At 42.1% G+C, this 18,141-nt stretch overlaps 2 protein-coding genes across 4 annotated transcripts in view; both read right to left on the minus strand.

Annotated features, from left to right (window-relative positions):
* The window catches only part of ASB16 (ankyrin repeat and SOCS box containing 16), a 31,027-nt gene extending 26,337 nt beyond the window's left edge, over positions 1 to 4,690 (minus strand). For both annotated transcript variants that reach the window (XM_033917584.1, XM_033917583.1), the window contains exon 1: positions 4,356 to 4,690. In XM_033917584.1, coding sequence (XP_033773475.1) covers positions 4,356 to 4,659 — 304 coding nt within the window. In that variant the 5' untranslated portion in view covers positions 4,660 to 4,690. The remainder of the gene's footprint in view (positions 1 to 4,355) is intronic.
* Positions 4,691 to 14,899: 10,209 nt separating this feature from the next.
* The window catches only part of HROB (homologous recombination factor with OB-fold), a 35,090-nt gene continuing 31,848 nt past the window's right edge, over positions 14,900 to 18,141 (minus strand). For both annotated transcript variants that reach the window (XM_033917313.1, XM_033917314.1), the window contains 3 exons: positions 17,699 to 17,818; positions 17,218 to 17,398; positions 14,900 to 15,819 (listed from right to left, as the gene is read on the minus strand). In XM_033917313.1, the coding sequence (XP_033773204.1) occupies positions 15,755 to 15,819; positions 17,218 to 17,398; positions 17,699 to 17,818 (366 nt within the window). In that variant the 3' untranslated portion in view covers positions 14,900 to 15,754. The remainder of the gene's footprint in view (positions 15,820 to 17,217; positions 17,399 to 17,698; positions 17,819 to 18,141) is intronic.

Consider the following 18,141-nt stretch of genomic DNA (forward strand, 5'->3'; position numbering starts at 1 on the left):
CAGTTTAGTTGCTCTTCTCTGGACTCCCTCAAGTACCGCCATGTCCTTTTTGAGGTACGGCGACCAATATTGGACACAGTACTCCAGATGCGGTCGCACCATTGCACGATACAGTGGCAGGATGACCTCCTTTGTCCTGGTCGTGATACCCTTCTTAATGATACCCAACATTTTGTTTTTTTTCTTGAGGCTGTGGCGCACTGTGCCGACGCCTTTAAAGACGTGTCCACCATCACTCCCAGGTCTCTTTCAAGGTTACTTACCCCTAGCAGTGATCCTCCCATTTTGTAGCTGAACATCGGGTTCTTTTTCCCTACATGCATGACCTTGCATTTCCCTACATTAAAGTTCATTTGCCATTTTTTGGCCCATTCTTCTAGCGTCGTTAGGTCCCTTTGCAGATCTTCGCAGTCTTCCATGGTTTCAACCCTGCGGTAGAGTTTGGTGTCATCCGCAAATTTAATAACTTCGCAATTTGTTCCCGCCTCCAGGTCATTAATAAATATATTGAACAGGAGCGGTCCCAGCACCGACCCCTGCGGAACTCCGCTCGTGACCCCATGCCAGTCTGAGTAATGGCCCTTCACTCCAACCCTCTGTTTCCTGTCTGCCAGCCAGTTTTTGATCCATCGGTGGACCTCCCCTTGCACCCCGTGTCTCCACAGTTTTTTAAGCAATCTTTCGTGCGGTACCTTGTCAAAGGCTTTTTGAAAGTCAAGGTAAATGATGTCAATGGATTCTCCTTTATCCACCTGTCTATTTACTCCCTCAAAGAAGTACAATAAGTTTGTGAGGCATGACCTACCCTTGCAGAAGCCGTGCTGGCTCGTCTTTAGCTGTCCATTGTTTTCTATGTGTTCACAGATACTGTCCTTAATCAGTGCTTCCATCATTTTTCCCGGGACCGAGGTCAAGCTCACCGGCCTGTAGTTCCCTGGGTCCCCCCTTGAACCCTTCTTGAAGATGGGCGTGACATTTGCAATTTTCCAATCCTCTGGGATCTCTCCAGTCTTTAAGGATAGGTTACATATTTGGCGAAGTGGCTCTGCTATTACGTTCCTTAGTTCCTTTAGTACCCTTGGGTGAATGCCGTCCGGACCTGGCGATTTGTCGCTCTTTAGTCTGTCTATCTGCCTGAGGACATCCTCTTGGCTTACCTCTAGTTGGACCAGCTTTTCATCCCGATCCCCATTTACGATGTCCTCCTGGTGGTCTAGAGGGCTTTCGGGGCAGGAGCGATCTTCCTACGCTCCTGCCCCGTGCAGATCGCCATGAGGAAATGGCTGTAGGGAGTTCCCAACGTAGTCTCGAGAGACTTTATGTACGGGTTGGTTTTTGCTTCTGAGAAAATGTTCGGTCCTACGTTTGTATCTGATATTCACACTTTACGACTTTGCAGGTTTTTAAAAACCATTTGTTTTTGTATTGTATTATGTATGTAATGTTGTGATCTGCCTTGTATAAAGGTGGAATATAAATAATAAATAATAAACTATAAACTATTTCCTTCCAGCACATTTTCAATGTCTTCTCCCCTGTGATTGTAATTCCAGTTTACATCATGCCTTCTGAATGTCCTAATTACTTTCAACTTCTAATACACCCTCTAATCAAATACATCAAATACAAAAGCGTTAGGACAAGAAGGTTCTAAGTGATGGCTCCGAGGTGGTGAAACTCCCTTTCACAGGAATTAAACCTAGAAAAGGACACTGGAAAGTTCAAGAAAAGGATAAAGACCATCCTCTTCACAGACTACTTTAACTAATACTACTTTAACGTAGAGGAGATAGGAACACGATACAGGTGTTATGTGTGCAAATAAGTAGGATTTAGTATGAACATACCCCCTCCTTTCCAAAGCCACCCTAGTGTTTTTAGCGCCGGCCGCTGCAGTAACAGCTCAGACGCTCGTAGGTGCTAAAAACACTAGTGCAGCTTTGTAAAGGAGGAGGATAGTAAATCATACTAATATTATATGTCTATATACATAGGATGATTGACTATGGTACAAATGTACTGTATACATATACATAGGATGATTAATTTTGTACATTGCTTAGCAAAACGATTAAGCGATCCATCAAATTCTAATAAACTTGTAACTTGTATAAATGTATCTGTATTGAAAACCATCTCATAAAACGCTAACTCTGTATTGTAACACCTTTACAGAAGCTCATATATTGTAACACCTTTACAGAAGCTCATATAAACTGCTCTGAATTGACTCCCCAGTCATTAGTAGAGGTATAGAAGTTTTCAATAAACATAAACACCATGTCTGTTCCTCATTCCCTCTGCAGCCCCCCTGCCCTCTCTACCTTTTCATCCCTTTGTATCCCCCTTCATGAATAGTATATATTGATCCACCCTGTGTTCTGTATGACTGTCACAATTAAATTGTAAGCTCTTTCAAGCAGGGACCATCTCTTGCGTGTTTTATGTACAGTGCTGCATGCATCTGGTAGCACTATAGAAATAATAAATAGTAGTAGTAATAAGTCCTAGAGCTCTTTCTCCTAAGGACTTTTTGTAACATTTACCCTCCTCCTTTACAAAGCCATGCTTTTAGCGCTGGCCGCCACGGTAACAACTCCAACGCGCTTAGAATTCCTATGACCGTCCAAGCTGTTACCGTTGCGGCCAGCACTAAAAACGCTAGCGAGGCTTTGTAAAGGAGGGGATTAGTTTCCCCAAAGTGAAGTATTGATGGGCAGGACTCGGCCTCCTTGTCAATTTGCACATAATGTACAGTGTTTCTGGCAAAATTATTAGAAACAAAGGGCCAGATTCTCAAAACTTACCCTGTCTTTCATGCTGGTCGCTTTTACAATTACACACAATTACAGATGGTCTAGCGCAGTGTTTTTCAACCTTTTTACACCTATGGATCAGCAGAAATAAAATAATTATTCTGTGGACCGGCATCGGTCCGTGAACGGCGGTTGAAGAACACTGGGCTAAGTCGTGGGCCAGACCCTGCTCATCTCTACCCAATCTCCACCCCAGACCCCACCCCATAATAATACTAATTGCACCTTGCATGTCCCGTGCCTCATCTGGAAGCCTTCCCTCTGACGTTGCAACGTCAGAGAGAAGGCTTCCGGTTCAGGCACAGGATGCCCGTAGGAGCCACTGCCCGTGGCTTTGTGCACTGAATCAGTTAGGAAGAGGGAGCTGGCTCGAAGATAACGCCGCATCGATCGCACCGTGGACCGGCGGTTGAAGAACACTTGTTTTGGGCCAGATGCATGTGCTGGCCCTGTGGACCGGCAGGAAATTTCTGTGGACCGGCACTGGTCCATGGACCGGTGGTTGAAGAACACTGGTCTAGCGTGCCAGTATTTTACCGTCCGATTATCAGAACAGCTCACTGTGGTCTTTTCCGAGCTTCCTAGAAGCCTCCGACTTTGCCATGCAAATGTAGCACAATGAGATCATTACTATTAAAATGGTAGCAAAATGGGGTCATTAATATTTAAACGAGCACTGGGCATTTCTCTATCATCGCCTGGTTATTTTCCAAGTGAAGAACTGGCTTTTAATGACCAAACATTACTGGCTGGTCCGGGGGTGCCGGTACTTTGAAAAGCGCATCTCAGGCACGTGTTTTTAGCTTTGGCTCATGAGAAAAATTAATAAAAACACACTATTCACATAAATTATAGTAATATGGTGATGGGAAAAAAATCTTAGCACACGTTTCGACTGCATGTATTAGAGGTGTGTATTAAAGGCGTGATTGCACCTCCCCTCCCCTCCATCCAATAGCGCTGGCACACCTATGATTGACATGACATAACATTGCTAGCTCGTTGCCACTCCTATCCACTCATGCCTCTTTCCGTGACCTATTCTGTGCATGTGTCGATCGCTATCACCAGTGACTGATCTTACGTAAATTTGGCGACCCTCCACAAACCGCATTTGCATACACGGTTCTTTGAGAAAGACTTATTACATTTACAGTCGCTACAACAATCCGGTCCAAAGTCTATGACTTTCCAGGATTCGCTATGGTTGTTATACATCCTACATTACTGATTCCGATAGAGCAGTGTTTCTCAAGTTAGTCCTGGAGTACCTTCTTGCCAGTCAGAGTTTCAGGATTTCCACAATGAATATGCATAAAAGAGATTTGCATATAACAAAGACAGTGCATTTGAGGCAGCTAGTAACCGCCTTGCAAAGCATATTCATTGTGGATATCTTGAAAACCGGACCGGCAAAAGGGTACTCCAGCAAAAGGGTACTGACTTGGGAAATACTGTTCTAGAGCACCAATCGATCTTGGTAAAAGTTATTATTGAAATGATTAAGCACTTTTTTTTGTTCTGTAGCACATTTCCTACCTAGCTCTGTAGACCACAGCAGTTCCTCACTAACAGTCTCCACAATCAGGTTAGCTGTCTCTCGATCTTTGAAGAGGCTCTCGATGTTCTGAAGGTCCCCCGTGTACAGGGCATCAAGGATTGTGGGATCCCGGCAGTATCGGGGCCGTTGCACTAGTGTGGAGCTCCCGGGTGCCGGCAGGACCCTTCTGAGCAGGTACTGGTGAGCAAGGGCTCGCCTGCGTTCTTCCAACTCTAGTATTTCCCTCTGCAAGCGCAGGGAGCGTAGGGTCGATGAGGTGAAAGCAAAGGTATCCTGTGCCATGTGTGAAGACTTGGGGATCTGAAAAAGGGAATGGTGGGATCTAGCCTTAGTTTTATAGAGATCTTCTGGAGCAATGCAATGATCAGCTCCTAAAAATACAGTCATAAGATCCTGCACTCACCCCTTCATGTCATGGATGGAAAGGAGGAGGAAGGGGGATTCTATAAATAGGTGGAAGCCGGTAAACATATTTGTGCAATGAAAGCAGTAATCCTCACAGGGCTGCTCAACGTAATTACCGACAGCAATGGGACTGTACCCTCTGCTGTTCAGAAGCAGAATAATATCTTATGCCAGCCTCTTCTTCAGAAACAAAGCCACAGTGAGCAGGGTTTCTACCAAACTACATAAATATAGTGTTTGGCAACACTCTGTTACGATGGTGATAAGATATTTTAATGACAAATTCTATATAACTTATTTGTTGTTGGAGGTTTTTTTTCTTCATAATTTCATCTTTTCCAACAACGGATTTACTAGGTCCTTATTACATATACTATAGCTGAACTGGGAGATAAATGAAGTAGAGTGTAGGAAGAGACAGTAACATGATAGGACAGAGGGCAGCCCTTCATCCAGGGTGGAAACGATAACTAGGTTTGAAGAGTTAGGCAGCAAGTACCACCCTCAGCCAAATCTGCACTCAGTAAGATAAGACTCACCGAAAATAGCAAGGATAGATCAGGACAAAGTATGCATCTTTTATAGCACATTCATATCATATGCTGAGTCCAGGTGCTGTATATCTGGATGGGGAGGGGGGAAGACATATGAGAGAGGGAATTGTTAATGCTATTATTGAGTTGTTGGTTCATTCATGAACTGATGATGAATGCGACTGTTGGGCAAACTGGATGGATCAAGCAAATCTTTATCTGTAATCACTTCCTATGTTACTATGGGGGGGGGGGGGGTTCATTTTCAAAAAAGAAAACCATCCAAAATGTGGCATAAAGGAGAAAATGGACATTTTGCTTGCCAAACCCTTCCAATTCACTATTTTCAAAACCGATTTCTATGGTGGTTGTCCTCAGTTTGTCTAAATCTCACGGGGGGGGGGGGGGGGAGGAGCATGCTAGGTGTGGTTTGGGCACAGCTAAGGTGGGCTTATGAGTTGGATGTTTTTCTGCAAAAATACAAAATGTTAGAAAACGTCTGTGACACAATTTGACGTTTGGGGCTAGACCAGTTTTAACAGCAAATAAGGGTCAAGAGTGCCCAAACTGAATAGATGACCACTGGAGATATGAAGGCAGGCCTCCCACACTCCCCCAGTGCCCCCTCCCACCCCAAAGATGTAAATTAAACAGTACAGTACATATGTGCCCGTATGATAGCTTCATATGTTATGGCCAGTCCAAGCAGAGCAGCAAGCAGGTCCCTAGAGTAACAGAGTGGGCGATGTAGTGAACCACAGAGATGGGGACCTAGACCCATATCTCACTCTAACTACTACACTTATGATGGAATATGTGAGCCTTCCACAACCCACCCAAATCCATGTCCAGGCATAAGGGCTACCTGTCTTTTATCTTATTTCGTGCTATGCAGCCCTACAAGGATAACCAGGAATTGCAATTTATTTGCCTATCCAAAGATCACGAGCTGTAGATACAGGTTTTTTTTGGATAGGATGCTAGCATTTCAAGCAAGTAAAGAACAGTCCTAGTTGGGTAATTTTATTAGTGGAACCATGCAGTCTTATAGCGCATTTCGAAAAGAGATTAGGACTGTACTATTTGATAAATTCATTTCTTAACTGAAGTTTTATTTATAACAAAAATCTTATACTGTCTCTACTCCAGGTAACATGTTGTACTTTTACTATTAATTTTTGTACTTCGCTGATGGTCCAGCTTCTCTTCTGTGTAAACCGCCTAGAAGTCGTTTGATTGTTGGCAGTATCGAAGAATAAAGTTATGTTATGTTACTGGTGTGGTATACAGTTGGGTTCAGTAGGTTCTGGGTGAATTTTGGAGGGTTCATCATACAAGGGGGCACTTCTACTGGAATGGGAGAGTTGCTCTGCCCCCAATACTTCTGCTACATGCTGCCATTAAAGGGAGCCTAAAGGCACCAAACTTAAACAATGGGCAGCTCCACTGCCACCAGGAACTGCCCCACTGGGATCCAGCTTCAGCAGAGGAGGGAAATGAGCTGGGCCAATGTGGGAGAGCTGCTCTGCCCCCCAACACTCCTGCTACATGCCTAAGGCGCAAGCCAAAGGTGTGCTTCTTTGTGAAGTTCTCAAAAGCAACTGAGAACAAGAGCTACATTACCATCACATCCACAATACAATATACATCAGTGGACCAAAGGACAATCAACCATTTGGAACACATAACTGTTCCACTTAACAACCAGTGAAGATCATCATACCACACCAAGGTAATCTCGCCAGCTAATTTTAAATCCTCCCATTCTCCACCTCCAACAGACATAGCAGAATAAATAAACCTCAATCATGAAGTAGTACCATGCACTGTTCCTAATTTTTCTATACCTATTAAACCTAACAGAAGACTACCAAACAATAAATAAGCCTTTTCAAACTTGACACCAACAAATCATAACGCCAAACCACACAGACCCTCCTCACAAACAGACCTATACTTTAAGAACTATTCCTCCTTGTTCTGCGATCCAATCCCTACAATCTCCAGCAACTGGCCCACAAACAAAAAGAAACCCAGGTCCCCTCCTTCTAGAACTCACTCTAACCTATGCTATGTCCGCATCACTCATCAACGCTTAAAAGAAAGAGCAACCACCCCTGTGCGTTGCATTTACATCAATACCAAATCTGTAGGCAACAAACTTAGTTAGGCGCCATCGACTCATATTCGAGTCCTAGTGACTTGACGAATTACAGATCTAAAAAGAGATCAGTTTTATATTAGTCTGGTAAGGTCCTCCAGCATCAGCCCCATGGTTGTTTTCAACATGTCCAGCCATCTGATTACAGGTTGCCCTCTTCGCCTGGTTCCTTCAATCTTCCCAAACATAATGTCCTTCTCCAATGATCCCTCTTTTCTGACAGTGTGACCAAAATAAAACAGTCATAACTTCATCATATGGGCTTCGAGTGACATAGCCAGTTTGATCTCTTCCAGGATAGATTTATTAGTTCTGGCAGTCCATGGGGTTCAGGGTCTTGTAAAACCTCAACAGCAGCAGGCATAAAATTATTCCCCAGTACCTAAGCTCAAATGAGTCAATCTTCTTTCTATCTTGTTTCCGTAGTGTCCAGCCTTCACATCAATAATTGACCACTGAGAGAATGAGTGCATGAGCTTTGTTTGGAGTGTTATTTCCTTGCCTTTGAATACTTTGCCAAGAGCCTTCATTGAAAAACACCCCAGTGCTATTCTACAGAGAATTTCTTTCCTGCAAGTTGCTTCTTTGTTTACGAAAGAGCTGAGATTGAAATCCTTTACAACTTCTATCACTTTCAAGCTCAAAATCTCCATCATTCTCCATTATCATGATCTTCGTCTTGTTTATGTTCAGTTCTAATCCCATACTATGATTTTCAGCTCTGATTTTCTCAGTAGATACAGCATATCTTCTTTGCTGCTGGTTATGAGCATTGTATCATCTGCATAGAAACATAGAACATCTTTTCCTTTCAATTTCTTCCATTTATTTTTCTGCCTCTGTCCAGATTTAATTACTACCCAGTATTCAACTTCCTTCTTTGTAATACATCTATCTAAAGGTCTCCATCTCTTTCCCTTACCCTGGCCCTCCTATCCCCCCCCCCCCCCTTTCTCATATTTCTCAGACTTTCATTAACTGTGTCCTCTTCTTCCATCTTCTCTCTCTCCTATTCCATCCTACAGCAGGAGCCAGGTGGCCCCTATAGCTGTCCCTTTTATTTGCTGATAAAAGGACCCATCAAAGGCAAAAAAAAAATCTGTCAATGGTTGCTATCTGCACTATAAACTTAGTAGGGATCCTTAAAGAAAAGTCTCACTGTTGTACTCATTATTTCTATAGTTTCCTGCTGTGGTATGTTCATGTACAAGGACTGAAAATCAACTGCTGGAAGTAGTATTCCATATGTACATTTAATATTTCTCAAAGTATTGATCATATCTGTTGAGTCTTGGGTATATGAAGAAACTTTCTGTACAAAGGGTCTTAAAAATTCATCAACAAACACGGAGCAATTCTAAGAAAAAACCGATCGTGGATATACTTTGTCTACCTGGAGGATGACTGTAAGGGGGGGGGGGGGTGTAATTAAATGGTAGGTGTGATAAGGTGTGTTCATTCTGAGTTAGAAAATGGCCAGCTCTGGACTACATTTAGTAACATTTTAATCTCTAGTTTTAAACCAGGAGTAAGTCACTTTTCAGTTTCTTATAGAATATTCAGAAACAACTTAATTCAATTTCAGAAATATACTCTTCTCTATGATAATCACTGCACCTCCTTTGTCAGCTGATTTAACTATTGCTTCATCATTTCTCAATGTTCTGATTATAATACGTTCTTCTTTGGTAGTGTTAAAATAAATCTGATTTTCTTTTCAAATCTAGCAATGTCCCTCAAAAACTACACTTTCTTAAGTACGTGTCAAGTATGTAACACAGTAAATGACAGCAGAAAAATACCCTCACAGTCCATCCAGTCTGCTCAACGAGGTGAGCAGAGCCTCACCCTCCACTCAAAGTAGGTCCAGGCCACCCATGTTTAAATGCCGGTTGTAAAGTCACCTCACCACCATTCCAACTATATAGGCAGCCAAACATAATGGGGATAATATGTGGTGTATTGCTGACAGCATTCAACTTACCAATCAAGATGCTTTCCCCTGCTTCCAAAGCTTAATAGTTCCCCAACTCACAGTAGGTGACAATGGAACGATCAACGCACTGGCGTTATCGAACTTTCAGCCATCTCTCGCCATATACGGGACACAAACCATTTAAGTCTGTCCGGCATTGGGCTCTGCTACTCCAAGCTGGTCAGAATTAAGGTCCCAAAAAGGCATCATTTGTTATACAGAACCATCTTTGGACTCTATTGTGTAACATGCAAATGAGCTAGAGATGTGACATTTTACAGTGCAGCTAAGCTTGTTGTGCTTACCATAGTTTAAGCTTATGACACATCTTGGCTCAGTCGTATTTTCATAAAGTGGTCATCAAAGTTGGGGCTTTGGTTCTTGGAGATGGTTACAAATTTTGCCAGCTATTTCAGAATTAAAATCATCTAAGGATAATTGCTGAGTTTCTAAGGTATACTAATCTGTGTGAATCCATTGCTTAAATGTAATAATATCATCAGGGTCACTTTATTTAAAATAATCAACAAGATATTCCTCCAGAGAAATCCTCTAAGGGTATTTTTCACACCATTGCCAACATGTAGTTTTTTGAGTTAATATCACAAATAGTTTTGCTCAAAAGCAATCTGTAGTCAGCTGGAAGTGAAATAAAGCATAAGTTTCAGATTTTGATGAACTGTACAGACACATACTGATTGAGTTCCCGATGAACTGACTGTAATATATATTTTGGCCTAAACTCATAGAATTTCAAGAATCCATTTTCAAGTCCATACTTTTTCCAATAAAAGGTATAAAGTTCCTTCAGGATGCACAACAACAAGCTTTTTTGCATTGTTACTTTTTCAACATTAACCCTCACAGAAACAATCCTTTTTGCCTGGACATATCCTAGAAACATCATCATCTTTGTAAAAATCTAGGACGGTCCTTGAGATCTACTGGCAGGCCAGGTTTTCAGGATATCCACAATGAACATGCATGAGAGAGATTTGCATACCAAGAAGGCAGTAAATGCAAATCTCTCATGCAATTTCATTGCGGATATCCTGAAAACCTGGCCTTTCAGTAGATCTCGAGGACCGGACTTGGTCAGCCCTGAGCTAGATGATGCACGTTCCTTCAGCATAGTAACAAATGACAGACTGAAAATCTTTTCCTTTTCAGACAGTACCTTTTAAAAGGACCAAGCCGTAAGCTTGGTCCTCTCGGTAACATTACTGAAGGACTCATAGACATGCAAGCATACAGACAGGATCCTGGCTGCACCACTGGAGATGTTATTAGAATTTTCAGGGTTTTTTTTCTCTACCTTCATCTACTGGTAAGGAGACACATTTAGACTGGTCTAGTTGGATGGTAGTGAAATACACACAGTTTTATTACTAGCCATATACGTGAAGATAAGGTTGCTCCATCACAAATGTTGCTAGTCTTTTTTCCACTGCCATATGCAAATACACAGGAACAAATGTTCCATATTTTGGACTACAGATGAGTGATCCAGACATCCCTGCATATGTCTGGAGTGCAAGAAACTTTCTCTGAACTGGACTTTTCACAACTTCTCTATGCCTTCGTCTTCTCCCGCATGAAGTACTGCAACGCATTATTCAATGGACTGACAGCAAAAAATATTACATTCCCAATCATTAGTACTTAAAGTGATTGAAGATTGCGTTTTTTTAAAAGAAATAAACACTTTTCAAGATTTATTAAGACACAGGGAGAAAAGCCCTAGCTTTTTCAGTCTGTCAGTAATGAGAGGTCCTCCATGCCCTTTATTAGCTTAGTTGCTCTTCTCTGGACCCTCTCAAGTACCTCCATGTCCTTCTTGAGGTACGGCGACCAGAACTGAACACAGTACTCCAGGTGCGGGCGCACTGTATCGTGCTATGTTGCGCCCGCACCTGGAGTACTGTGTTCAGTTCTGGTCGCCGTACCTCAAGAAGGACATGGAGGTACTTGAGAGGGTCCAGAGAAGAGCAACTAAGCTAATAAAGGGCATGGAGGACCTCTCATATACTGACAGACTGAAAAAACTAGGGCTTTTCTCCCTGGAAAAGCGGAGACTTAGAGGAGACATGATAGAAACCTTCAAGATCATGAAGGGCATAGAAAAAATAGACAGGGATAGATTTTCAAATTAAGGGGAACCACAAGTACAAGGGGGCACTCAGAGAAATTGAAAGGGGAGAGGTTTAGAACAAACGCCAGGAAGTTCTTTTTCACACAGAGGGTGGTGGATACATGGAACGCGCTACCAGAGGATGTGATAAACAGGAGCACGCTACAGGGGTTCAAAGAAGCTTTGGATAGGTACTTTGAAGACAAAGGGATTGAGGGGTACAGATAAGAGTAGAGGTAGATTATAGGGATGGGATTAGAGGTAAGTTACAAAATTAATCAGGGACCACTGTTCAGGCACTAGGCCTGATGGGCCGCCGCGGGAGCGGACCGCTGAACAGGATGGACTTCTGATCTGACTCAGCGGGGGCAACTTCTTATGTTCTTATGTTTCTTACCTTTCTACCGACTGAAGATGGTGCAATGATAGACTACTGAAAACACTTACAGGGGCATGTCCCCGATTTGTGATTTTCTTACCATTTCATGGTTCTGAGCACCTTCTCGGTTCTAAGGATTTATATCTTCTACAGTTCCTCTTTTTTGGTTGGCTGATTGGAGAAAAAAATATTAAGCATCTCCAACGAGTACAAAACGCAGCAATCAGACCACTGAAGAACCTTTGTGCCCGTGATTCAGTATCCCAAGCGATAGCGTCAGCTCACTGGCTCCCCATAGCCAAACGTTGCATCTTCAAGGGCCTAGTATTTGCATTCAAGTCTTTACACGACATAGCGCCCGGCTACTTATCAACCAACTCCCGCCTTATGTCCTGAACAGATGCCTCCGCTCCCAGGAGGTAACACGCCTTGAAATACCCCCTGGTCGGAGCTTCCAACTAGAAAGTGCCAAACGAAGGTCATACTCTCACTTCTTACCAAAGTACTGGAATCAGCTACCTCCTAACATCAAATCCCTTGAAGGGCTTTTGAGCTTTAGAAAAGCAATAAAAACCTACCTCTTCATCTGACCCCTCAGGACAAGCTAGCATTCAGACTGTTACACCCAAACCACTGTATTCCTAATATATGTCCAACTGACTTCCTTCCTGTGCATGCTTCAGGCTCCAAGTGTCTGCTAATCGAGTGCCCTAGGGCAGTGTTTCTCAACTTGGTCCTGGAGTACCCTCTTGCCAGTCAGGTTTTCAGGATATCCACAATAAATATGCATGAAAGAAATTTGCAAATAAAGGAGGCAGTGCATGCAAATCAAGTTTATGCATATTCATTGGGGATATCCTGAAAACCTGGCCTGCCAGTAGATCTCAAGGACCGGACTTGGGCAGCCCTGCCCTAGGACTTTAGTCTTCTGTTCCCTGTCATGTATGTTACCATGTAACCTATTCTGGGCTCCCTGGGGAGGACAAATAATTGAATTAAATAAATAAAACAAACCTTCACTACTCTTGTCTTAAGGCACAAATACAAATTTCCTTCTTGGCAAAGACACTCTACTTTTATGACCTGGATTAGCAATTACATTTTATTTGGTCTCCAATGGAACAATTCAATGCCCTTTATGAAGAGCCATTGTAGCTCTGAGCTGGTGAGGTGTCAATGACAGTGCAGATACATCGACATAAACTGCAGTGCACACTTTGATGAAACATTATTGCCTTGATCAGACTCATAGTTCAGACAGTGCATTTGATCAGGCTGTCCTAAGTAAGATCTATAATTAACTCTTCAACTTGCCTCCTCCACCTTCTTCATTACACAAGTTGCAGGATGGAAGATGGAGTAGATAGGACATACAAAACATACAGATTGGACCTGTAGTGATTGGACCTGTCCATGGAGAAAGCATAGTTGCATACTAGTGCATCGGGCACGGTCTCTCGTGGTGTTCAAATCCAGTCTAAAAACCCACTTTTTTGAAACTGTTTATGCCCTTCCCTCCCAACTTGTAAAGCACCCATATCTGTTGCCATTCCCTCTTGACTCCCCTACCTCTAGTCCCTTATATTTCTTCACCTAAGTAACATAGTATCATAGTACATGACGGCAGATAAAGACCTGAACGGTCCATCCAGTCTGCCCTATTAAAAATATATGATTACATTAACATGTATCAGCCTTTGTCCTATGTCTGTCTTAATTAGATTGTAGGCTCTTTCGAGCAGGGTCTGTTTATTGCATGTTTGCTGTACAGCGCTGTGTGTGTTTGGTAGCGCTTTATAAATAATAAGCAATAGTATTAGTAATAATAGTATATATGTTCTTTGTCGACAACAGAATCCTACAGCCATATAATCTCATCCTCCCTCCCCAAAACTGAAGCTGTCTGAGGAGAACAGAATGCTTACACAGGCTCTTAAAACTTTTCTGAAGAACCTGACTTGGCTCTCTCCTAATGACATCAACCACTTGTGCGGCTGTAGGATCCTCTATCCATAAATAACACTCATTACAGATATGTAATTATGCTTTAGACCTTACTATTAAAGCTGATTTGGAACCCTAGAAATACTTTGAAATGAAGAAAATAAAATGAAGGTGAAACCACAAAAACGGTCACAGTATGTGAGGTTTCTTTTGGAAAAACAATCACACTGACTGCATTTTGCTTACAAATGATCCTAAAACTCTTGTAATCTTGGGCAAACTTAGATTTACCTGATTGTAATGTGCCTTGAACTAGAGAATGACACGGGGAAAAAATCTGTCCCTGCCCCCACAGGAACTCAATTTCCCCATTCCTTTAAGTTTGCCTTAACCGCACAAGCCTTGAACACTTATGATTTAAAGTGTTTGAGGCTTGTGCAGATAAGGATGGAGCTTGCAGGAATGAAGCAAGGACAGGAAAAGAACTCACTGGGACGGAACAGGAAAACGAGTTCCCACAGGGATGGGGAAAATGTGTCCCAGTGTCATTCTCTACCTTCCCCCCCCAAATTACTAAAAACCTATTACTAATATTTTGATCCATTTAAAAGCACTGGCAAGCAAAAGCAGCTTTGCTTTTGAGACATGTGCAGATGTTGAGACTCATTTTGATGAGTCCTCTCCCTTGCACTCTCTTTTTTCTATATATATACTTTTTAGGATTTTTCCTTACAGAAGGTAAGATTTAAAAAAAATCCCCTCTCAAAAATCAAAACCATAGAATATCCAATGTTCAATGCTCTGGAGGACAAGGGGAGAAACAGGATTATGGGCTGCTCAGTAGTAAGAACACAATTAAAAGCAAAAAAACAAACCTTCCTTAACATGTTACCTATTGGTTTGTTTGGTTTTTAATAACTCAGTTTTCTATTTGGTTCTTAGCAGCTTATTCTTTTACAAGGGTCTATTATTTTTCAACAGTTTCAGCCACATGTACAGCTGCACTTATTTTATTTCAAAAAAATAAATAAAACATGTCCAAATATTTTCAGTCTACAGTATTAAAGTTGAAGGGCTTACAGGCAGCCCTGAACAAAAAAACAAAAGGCAGCGTGAATCCTAATGACTTTTTACCCCCCCACTGAATCCATTAAAGGCAAATTTTCACAAAAAGGTTAGTGTGTGATTTTTTTTGTTTGTTTTTTAAGTTACCGTTTCTTTATTATACTGTACAAATTTTAGTCTGGGTCAGTGATGACAAAATTCATGAAAACAGGTTCAAAGTCCCAAGAGCACCCTGATCAGCTCTTCCCAGTCCCTTTTGGGCAGATGCAATGAAAGGAAACAACCAGTGTGCGAGTGGAACAGAGATTTCATCTCTCCCTTGATTTGTCTTTTTCTACCTACTAATTAATTGCATTGAAAGGCTCTGTGGACAGAAATAATCGTGGCTTTAAAATATTCCAGACCAATGTAATAAGGAAGGCAGATAGGAGTGAAGGAGGTGCTAATTTGCACACTTATATAAACTTAGCAAAAAAGCTGGTCTCTCTGCAGGTTTTCAACAGATGCTCCCAAGTGGAATGGATTTAACAGCAGTTTTCCAGGCCTCACAAGAATTTTTCAAGATATTAGGCACATGATAATTCCAAAACACAGAAAGAAGTTCACCAGGAAAAAAAAACAACTTTCCAGCAGTCTTAATTAGAGCTGTAACTTTTGAGTTCTGAGCCAGGGTTCTGCTGCTCAGTGAAACTGCTTACTGCATATCCCTGAAGTCCCACCAGGAAGCTGGGCCCAAAATAAAACGACAGTCTTCATTGAGGGTATACAGACCTCTGATGTGGCATCAGGAACCTTCCACGCAGGAGAAACAATCCTCAGGTAATTCTCCCAGGAGCCCATCGAGGTCATCTAAAGGACGATAGCAAAGCAGTAAAGAGAATCAGGTAAAAAGAGCGAGAACCTAAAGCAGTGGTTCTCAACCAGCCAGTTGGGTTTTCAAGATATCCCTAATGAATATGCATGAGAGAGATTTGCATACCTGTCACTTCCATTATATGCAAATCTCTCTCATCCATATTCATTAGGGATATCTTGAAAACCCGACTGGCTGGGGGGTCCCAGGACAGGGTTGAGAACCACTGACCTAAAGAGAAGAGGGCTGTAGGCAACAGGGGGCAAAGAAAGATCAGGAAATAGTAACAGAAATGGACAATTTTAAGGGGCATCCAAAGTGTAGGAACAAAGCTCTATGATGGTAAATCTGCTTTAAGAATGATATGGCATAGAAACATAGAAAATGGTGGCAGAAAAGGGCCATAGCCCATCGAGTCTGCCCCTGCCAAGTATCCGCCCCTCTGAATTTACTCCCTCAAAGATCCCACGTGAGCATCCCATTTTCTCTTAAAATCCGTCACATTGCTGGCCTCAATCACCTGCAGTGGGAGTCTGTTCCACTGATCCACCACTCTTTCGGTGAAGAAGTACTTTCTGGAGTCGCTATGAAACTTCCCTCCCCCTGATTTTCAGTGGATGCCCTCTGGTGGTCGAGGGTCCCACGAGACAGAAGATATCATCTTCCGACTCGATGCGACCCGTGATGTACTTAAACGTTTCAATCATGTCTCCCCTCTCTGACCGAATCCGGGTCTTTCAAAGGTAAGCTTGCAGAGGCTTCAGTAGGTACAGAATACCGCTGCTAAGCTTATTTTCGGTAAGAGTAAATTTGATCACGTAACCCCATTGCTTAAGAAATTACATTGGCTTCCAGTGTACCTTAGAATCCAATTCAAGTGCATTTGTTTTGCATTCAAGATTCTATTCGGCATCTTTTTCACCTTGGTCCCTCTAGATTGGAATGTGCATAGATCTCATCTTGCTAGAAGCACTAAAAAATTAAAACTTACATTTCCTTCCCTTAGGGGTAAAAACAGATCTATCAAGAGATTTAGTCATTTTTTCATCCTCAAACTAACTGATTAGAAGTTTGGCCCCTTTGTCGTATTCCGGAAAGCTCTGAAAACTTTTTTGTTTTCCAAACATTTTGGAAATTAAGTCATTTCAGCTACATTCTTCTTATGTTTAAGTATTATGTTTACTTTATTGTTAACTGAGTCGAGCTCCTTCTGGTTGAAGACCCGGTCTATAAAACTAAGTTTTAGTGTAGTTTTAGTTTAGTGATGAGTGTGTAACACAGCAAAAAAACTAGAGCCAAAACTGGCTATAAGGAAGATATTTTCTCTAAAAAGGAAAATACAAGTAAAAAGTGGTTGAAATCATGGCACGAATCAGTGGAAGGGCTCCGCTAACCTGTGTCCCATTCTGCAGCAGCCTGTTCAGAGAGTCCTGCCACAGATTTGTGGCTCATGCAGGTATTTCTGGAAGATGACATCATACCCCGGTCTGGGCTCAGGTGTGTTTGTGCACGTTTTCTCAGTGCTTTAGAAGTGACAGTTCTGCCACTGACTGAAGTGTTCTGCTTAGTTTCATTCTGAAAAAAAGATAGAGAGGCTGTTAAAACAACATGGAGGTCCTATCAGTCCCCACAGAAAAGACTCTCCTTGTGTTTTTTTTCTAATCCCTCTTCTCACATCTCTACTACCTTGCCAAATATTTCCAGCACAATCCACAGTATTTTTCCTTAGAATCTTCAGATTTGTACTGTAAGATAGAACTACCAGAAAGAAACTGTCACAGCCAATGCTCTCTAAGCCTCAAGTTCTTTCTCTGTTCTCATAAAGATTTAGCAAATCCTCTCACATCTCTGAGCCTCCGTCTCCTCTTCTCTCACCTCTCTTTGCTGGGATACTTGGATACTGCTGTCGTTAGACTCTGGCAAGTATACCTTTACCAGATTGTTTGGTGTGACATTAAGATAATGGTTGCGAAGCGACGGCGAGAAGATCCCCACCTGCACCATAAAGGGAAATAAGTCAGTATTACAGCATCTGAGGGAATTTAAGGTCTCTGATGACAAAAGTGAAATGTGAATGTCCCTTACAGAACTTGCTTCCACAGTACATTAGTTACACCCCTAGTTTAGAAAGGCAGAAAACAGACTGCATTTAAACCCCATCTCTTTAAAACTTGGGTTTCCATGACCTGTTCCCTTATGCGTTGCTTAATAGTAAAGTGCATAGAACAAAAGATTAGGTTCTTACCTTTGCTAATCTTCTTTCTTGTAAATCCACGCTTTATTCTGGGACCAGTGGGTTATTTCCGTCCACCCGCCAG

The sequence above is a fragment of the Geotrypetes seraphini genome, chromosome 13, assembly GCF_902459505.1.
Source record: "Geotrypetes seraphini chromosome 13, aGeoSer1.1, whole genome shotgun sequence".
Lineage (NCBI taxonomy): Eukaryota > Metazoa > Chordata > Amphibia > Gymnophiona > Dermophiidae > Geotrypetes > Geotrypetes seraphini.